Source organism: Arachis duranensis, chromosome 2, assembly GCF_000817695.3.
Source record: "Arachis duranensis cultivar V14167 chromosome 2, aradu.V14167.gnm2.J7QH, whole genome shotgun sequence".
Classification (NCBI taxonomy): Eukaryota; Viridiplantae; Streptophyta; class Magnoliopsida; order Fabales; family Fabaceae; genus Arachis; species Arachis duranensis.
Genome location: NC_029773.3, coordinates 80,010,903 through 80,018,619, shown reverse-complemented (window position 1 = coordinate 80,018,619; position 7,717 = coordinate 80,010,903). Strand labels below are relative to the sequence as shown.

The 7,717-nt window shown below is 29.1% G+C and overlaps 1 protein-coding gene across 1 annotated transcript; it reads left to right on the top strand.

The window, feature by feature from the left end:
- The first annotated feature begins 2,765 nt into the window (after positions 1-2,765).
- LOC107475185 (aquaporin PIP1-1) lies at positions 2,766-5,983 on the top strand. The gene is made up of 4 exons (XM_016094804.3): positions 2,766-3,228; positions 4,479-4,774; positions 5,257-5,397; positions 5,629-5,983. The coding sequence occupies exons 1-4, from the start codon at positions 2,892-2,894 to the stop codon at positions 5,719-5,721; spliced, it is 867 nt and encodes a 288-aa protein (XP_015950290.1). The 5' UTR covers positions 2,766-2,891; the 3' UTR covers positions 5,722-5,983.
- The last annotated feature ends 1,734 nt before the right edge of the window (positions 5,984-7,717 follow it).

Below are 7,717 nucleotides of genomic sequence, written 5' to 3'. Positions count from 1 at the left end.
AAATGCTCACGTTACCAAGTTATATATCACCAATTCTTTCCAAACCAAAACAAACTTACAATTCAGATAGTCAAATCCAAAAATAAATTATAAATCCATTAACATTGAGTCAACTTCTCAGGCTTATCTAAAGGGATATCCAAATCCATTATTTAATTCAGTTCTCCTTACCGAATTATAATTCGGGTTTTAAGTAAATTGCAACTTTTATTCCTCTATTATCTGATAAGCAATTTCAGATATTATCCACAAACAAATATTTTAATAACCCAAACAAATATCTAAAACGACTACTAGTCCAATGATCGATTAGTAATAACATTCAAATTGCAACAAACGGCTTAATCAACTAATCAAAATTGAGTTATACTTCGGTTTTCAAAAGCATAAGCTACTAAACTATCTATTATTTCCAACAAACTGACATCTATAAGTTGGAATCATTTTAAATAACCTGACACTTATGAGTCAGAATAATTTTAAACAAACCTATCTATAACTTCGTACAACTCCCATGCATATCGACATCGTCTACGCTATACCCAATCCCAAACCGACTTATTATGTCGGCCCATCAATTTACCAAACAACTCGGCAGGTCAAGCTTGGGGGCTGTGATCTGGTAGTTATAACTCGATCCAACTATGCCTATAAAACGGAATTCAAACCCAATAATAAACGTGGCTTATTTTCAGTTAGAGAGAATCTCCCTGATAACAAACCTACTCAGAAACTAACTCAAATAATGACCGAAAGATCAGCAAATATCTCAACCTCTCTGAAGAGATAACATTCTATAAATACCAAACCCCAACTATGTAAAAGGTACGCTACTCACTTTGAGTAAAATTATATTCATCTTCTACTCTTACTAACTTGAGCATCAGAGTGCCTTTGCAGGTGCTCACCGCTGCCTTTTCTTTTGAAGTCGACATATACCTCATCCGTCTCAGGCAAAGAGAAGCTCAATCTCTAAACAGGACGAGTTATATATCAAGTCCGGCTTACCACACAGGAACATTTGGTGCGTGCCCACCGTGGAGTCGAGTTTTACTTAACTCCAATATCGTCTTTTCTGTCCGATTACCTACCCTCTTTTGCAGATTTTAATTAATGGTAGAAAAGCAAAATAATCCACCTCTTTAACTTCCTACTATAGAATTATTAGTGATCAAGGAATCACTGAAAGCAGAAATTTAAAAAAATAACTGAACTCTTGAACCAATGCAAGGCAAACAAGGTAATAAAAAGGAGAACCAGAAGAACCTTGGTTATGGTGATAACAGTGACGACCATACCTTAAAAATAATGATTGCGGTAGTAGTCACTCCAAGGTCACCAACAAAAAGAATAAATCTTTTTAAATTTTCTAGTAATATCATCTAATGATACACAGTTTTAGTTGCATATAATGAATTTTTGACTCTCGAATTTTCATTAAAAATTTTGAATAAGCACAATTGTACAAGTATTTGAGTATATAATATTTTTAAATTTAACCTTTAAAAATTATATTTTATTAATTTATTTATAAAATTTACAAAAGTATATATATTTAATTATATTTTAGATTCGTTTAGAATTGGATTTAAATTTATAAAATAGATCGGATAAAATATTAAAGTTGGATTCGGTCAAACAAAATTTGGCTTAGTCCGATTATGCACATCCCGAGTTAAATCCTGATATCCGTCATGTTTTTGCTAACACTTTTGGTATGTGTAGTAAGAGATTTATGAAAAACCTTACAAAAAATAATTAAATAAATATACTACTTTCTTCGGATTATTGCACACTCCACTCTAATAATTTTCCGAAAGGAATGAGTACGATGAGCCTGAAAAGTGCACTTTCCAACTGTGACGGCAAAGAAAAGCGAATTTTTCAAGGCCTAAACGTGGTTGGCCGGTGAAGTGTCGAAAAATAATTTCTTTCTAGTATTAATTGGAAATTAAGAACATATTTAATGTTGATTATGATATCTGTTAATATGGTAAATAATTGGTGTTATGATCGCATAAATAGATAGGTATGACTTAAGTATAAATACCGTGGATGATAATTCACCATTTAATTATTTTATTGAGTTTGTGCATGATTTATTTTTTTATAAAAAAAAAATTGGAGACAAATTACAATATAAGTAAGTCAACTTTTTTTATTTTTTTATTTTAAAATTAAAAAATTAGAGTAATAGAATTATTTTTAATTAACAAATCTATTTTTTAACTAATTAACTAAAGTTAGCTTTATTCCTAGTTAATTTTTTTAGCGAAACTATTTTGATAATTTTTCTAATCTTCTATAATACTTTGAGCGTTTGAAATTTATATAGCTCAAAAGAATATATTTTTAAGTTATTCATAATAATTTATTTTTTAATATAATTTTAAAGTATTAAAAATTTATAGTATATAATAGATAATTTTTAGAACAAGCACTAAATATATTATTTTAAATTAAAAATATTATTTACATACAAAAATAAATCAAATTATCATATATTTGTATACACTATACATACTGATTTACACATTTTTTTAACTAAATAATCAATTATTAGAATAATAAAAATGATTTAAAATATCAAATACATAAAGCCATTTATATGCAGTGACTAATTTTTAGTGTATGGGCGGGTATCATGATTGCTTTTAAATTATACAATAATTTCTTTGTCATAATCTTTGAATCTACTCACAAATCACAATCCACCACAACCGAAATATTCCACCAACAAAGTCCTCAACCTCTGTCCCCAAACTCACACTACAAATACCCACACCTCACTCCCCATAACACATGATCACATTTCACAAAACCCCTTAATTAACAAAATTAAGGGCACCCCAACTAGTCACATTAAGAGTAACTAAAATAATTTGATAATAATGGAGGGAAAAGATGAAGATGTGAGAGTTGGAGCAAATAGGTATAGAGAGAGACAAGCAATAGGAACAGCAGCACAAGCAGAAGAAGATGGGAAGGACTATAAGGAACCACCATCAGCACCATTGTTTGAGGCTGGTGAATTGTCATCCTGGTCCTTCTACAGGGCATGCATAGCTGAGTTTGTGGCCACGTTTTTGTTTCTCTACATCACAGTGTTGACAGTTATGGGTGTGGCTAAATCCAGTAGCAAGTGTAACACTGTTGGTGTTCAAGGGATTGCTTGGGCTTTTGGTGGCATGATCTTTGCTCTTGTCTATTGTACTGCTGGAATCTCAGGTCGGTATATATTATTATAGGTTTAATTATCTTGTGGTTCTTATAGTTTATCAAATTTATAATTACGTTTTTTTATATATATTTTTTTAATTAAATTGTATATTATTTTTAATTTTGTAATTAGATCTTTTTAATCTAAAAGATATTAGATTTAAATGAATATTTTTTTATAAATCGAAGTATCTATAATAAAAAATTTAGCTAAAACTTTGACTGCATATTTTTTTAGAGAAATATTTGGTTAATTTTAATGTTTTTTATGTAAAAAAAAGTTAATTATAAAATTAAAAACAATGTAAGAATCTAATTGACAAAAAAAATATAGAGATCTAATTATAAATTTAATAAAACTATAAAGATTAACAGAATAATTAAATTATTATTATATTATATATATCATTTCTAATTAAACCTCATATATTGTTCTATATATATACATGCCTAAATCTACTTCATATTTTGCAAATTTTATGTTACTTCTGACAATAAGTAAGGAAAATGTGTTTTGGAGATTTTTCAAACATTTTAAATCATCATTTTTGCTATTATGTTTTTAGATTATGATTTGCTTTTTCACTCTAAAACATTTCAAATCTTAGTTCTTATATGTTAATTAGACCTTGTTGAGTATCCGTAAACCATAACTCTTAATGTTCAAATGACATTATATTATATTACTCTAGATGAAACTATATGTCATAGTATAAAAAGCCTTATGATGAGTAATGAAAATTATTTTTCTTAGTTTTTAACAAAATTTATGAAGACTTAAGGCATTATTATTTCAATAAATATAAAATGTTTTCTCAACAACTACTCAAACCATTTAAAAAGTAATAAAGTTCGGAAGTGTAAATTTCATATACAACATATTATATACGGTACAAAATATCAAAAATTAATTATGAAATTGGATTGATTTGGATGTAATGTATTAAAGTACTAAAATTAAATTAATCAATTATATGATTTTAGAATTTGAAAAATCATGTCAAATCATTCAATAAAAAAAATTTGACCATGCACGAAGTTCTGATTTTTATTTTTATACCTTTTTATTTGGTATACGAAGTTCTGATTTAAATCTTCTTTATATGTTGTATATCAAATTCGTAATTTATATTAAGTTGAAACTATTTCAAACATATAAAATCAACCTTTTTTCACAAACATAAAACTAGTTCTCTAATAATGGATGAGAATGTTTATTAAAGCATGAGGTATATATATATAATTGGTTGGTGATGCAGGGGGTCACATAAACCCAGCAGTGACATTTGGTCTGTTCTTGGCGCGAAAGCTGTCACTAACAAGAGCAGTGTTCTACATAATGTTTCAGTGTTTGGGGGCCATTTGTGGTGCTCTGGTTGTAAAGGGGTTCCAGCCACACCAATTTGAAAGGCTTGGTGGCGCTGCCAACTCTGTTAGCAGAACCTACTCCAAAGGTGGTGGCCTTGGTGCTGAGATTGTTGGCACTTTTGTTCTTGTTTACACTGTTTTCTCTGCCACTGATGCCAAAAGAAATGCCAGAGACTCCCATGTTCCTGTAAGCATATACTCTTTATAATTAAATTCATTAGTAATACTAATACATATATAGATATTTATATACCTCCTCTTCTCATTTTAAACTTTTACGATAAATAATTTTAGTTTTATGATATGAGATTAAAGGTTCGAGTACCTACAGGTCTATATTTCGATCTTCGTTGACCCAAAAAAGATTTTTCAGTATAAAAATAGTTTAAGTGAGTGTTTGAATTTAAATCTCACCTGTATATATAATTACATATTGGTTAGCAGTATTTATATTTATAATAAATTAGTCATTGATTTAACAGATTAGAAAATACCATAAAAATAAAAGATTACGTAAATTCAAAAAGAAATTTTACGCAAAAGACATAACAGATATACAAGTATTTATGTATATTTTTTTATTAACTTAAACTTTTAGAATACTTAGTTTCATTACTTCTATTTATTTTATTTTGGATTAATTGCATGCATTTTGAAATAATTGGTCAGATTTTGGCACCATTGCCTATTGGTTTTGCTGTATTTTTGGTGCATTTGGCTACAATTCCTGTCACTGGAACTGGCATCAATCCAGCTAGAAGTCTTGGTGCAGCCCTTGTTTATAACAAGGACCAAGCTTGGGATGACCATGTGAGTCTTCTACCTCAATTTTTTTTTATTGATTTTCAAATTCTATCATTTACTAGAAATTTAAAAAATCCGCTTTCAAGGAGTATAATTTTTTCACTTCCATTGGACATTTAGACCATATGTTAAAACTTTTTATATAGTACAAGTGGCAAATAGAAATTTATTGTTGTTATTTTTTTTTAAAAAAAGACAATTCCTCACATTATTAATCATGATGATATTTTGGTGCAGTGGATCTTCTGGGTAGGCCCCTTCATTGGGGCAGCACTTGCAGCTTTGTACCATCAAATTGTGATTAGGGCCATTCCCTTCAAGTCAAAGTAATCCATCATGCAACATTATTAATTGGCCTGAAATAATATTAATAATAGTAATAACAATAATAACTGGTTTAATTAGTCTTAAGCAGGATTATTATATATTCTGATAAAAAAGATATATGTTCAATTCCTACAACTTCCACTATATATATATATATATATATATATGGATTTCCGACCACTTTTATTAAATATAATTTATATGTATGCTCAATACTTATAGTATATGTAAATGGTGCATTCAATCCAAGTTATGGTTGTGGAAATGGTGTCGCATGATTTATATTTTGTTGGCTTAACATAAATCTCTGCACATTGCGGAATTTGATTGGATAAATAATATGCTCAACCGTATTATTGTATAATCAATGTGTTATGGTATTGAATATAACTAGCCCTATATATTATCTCTTTGAAATTTAATTGATTATCTTTGAGATAGCTCAATTGCTAATCTTATAATGACTTAAATAGTATGTATGTATAAACATGATATTAACCGAAGAAATGCAGTATTATTTTACATATACTTAATCTTCTACTCTAGAATTGTTTCAGAACACTTCAAAAGAAAACATATGGACCAATTAGCTATCTAAAGAGTATCACCAATTCGTTGCAAATTATTTGCTAATATGATAACAAATACATCGCTTAATTTGTAACTAATCTGAAACATCATTTGTGGCAATTTCATTGCTACTCCAAAACTATTTTTAATGAGAAAATAAAAGTTTAAAGCAGTCCCTAATTAGCTAAGCACAAAACTAAGCAAATACGACATACGTTCTCGCATAGCAATTAATTTAAGATGCGTGGATGAGAAAGAAAAACTATACAGGATGAGACATAAACATAGAGGAATAAATTCTCATAATGTTTTTTTTTTTTTTTGAAATAGTGATTTTTTAGATAAAATTCTAGGCACTATATATAATGATTTCTGTGTTATTTTCAATACTAAGTCTGTTATCGAAGTGCTGATGTGATCATCTTTTATCACACGCTGAACAATTTTAATAACTAAGTGACGTAGATTCATTTCAATTTAGACTTAATTTAGTCTTTTCCCAATTTATAATTCTAATTCCATTGTACAATGCGTTTTCTCTTGTGTTCTTCATCTTCTTCTATAGTTCATGATTGTTGACCAAAATCCAAATTTTATCAAATATTAAACAAAATTTAAATAAATAAAAAATTAAATGTATACTTTTTTTTCTTAAAGAAAACAGAGAACTGCTAGAACTCAGAGGAAGAAAAAGATAATTGCAAGGAAGAGAAAAAGAAGCAGGGAAAACTAGAAGGAGATGACAGCAAAAAAGAGAATGACAGAAACAACCACTTTGAAAGAAGAGAGGTGGAGGTGGAATCAGAAGAGATAAATTGAGAGAAAAAGAAAAAGATATAGAAGATCTGGAAGGAGGAACTTGGATATAGAAGACATGAAAAAGAGATAGAATGGATCTAAAAGAGGAAGAGCGCAGTAAGGTAGCCTCGACAGCGGTGTTGAGATAGAGTGTGGAGGAATGTGCGTTCATGAATAGACGGAAGAACGCGATGGTGCACGACAAATCGGACTGCGACATTAAAAGGAGAGGAAGAGATGACAATTGAGTTTTCATTGGTGCAGATAAAGGAAGGCAGAGGGAGGAGGATAGTGATTAAAAGGAAGAGTTGGTTGCTAAATTTGAGAGGAAGAAGAAAAAAAAGGTTCAAGAAGATGAGAGGACAAATTTTGAAAATTTAAAAATTAAATAAAGGTAAAAGAGTAAAAAATTAACGTCTCATCATTTATATCACAGTGTCTCAACTATTTAGATGTAAACAAATTTAATGTCTCCGTATCTTTCTATGTCCATAAAAAATATGTATCTCACCAAATCAAATAAGAGACATGTGTTACTATGTCCATATCGACATCAACCAAATGCTACCTACATGAACATTTACTCAAAGAACGATATATTACTCATAAAAGCAAGGAATAATTATTGTAT

Excerpts from the sequence above, each read along its gene's own strand:
- LOC107475185 (XM_016094804.3), top strand. The coding sequence starts at position 2,892 with ATGGAGGGAAAAGATGAAGATGTGAGAGTTGGAGCAAATAGGTATAGA. Across the intron at positions 4,775-5,256 it reads CCAGAGACTCCCATGTTCCT|ATTTTGGCACCATTGCCTAT; the intron begins GTAAGCATATAC and ends ATAATTGGTCAG. Across the intron at positions 5,398-5,628 it reads ACCAAGCTTGGGATGACCAT|TGGATCTTCTGGGTAGGCCC; the intron begins GTGAGTCTTCTA and ends ATTTTGGTGCAG.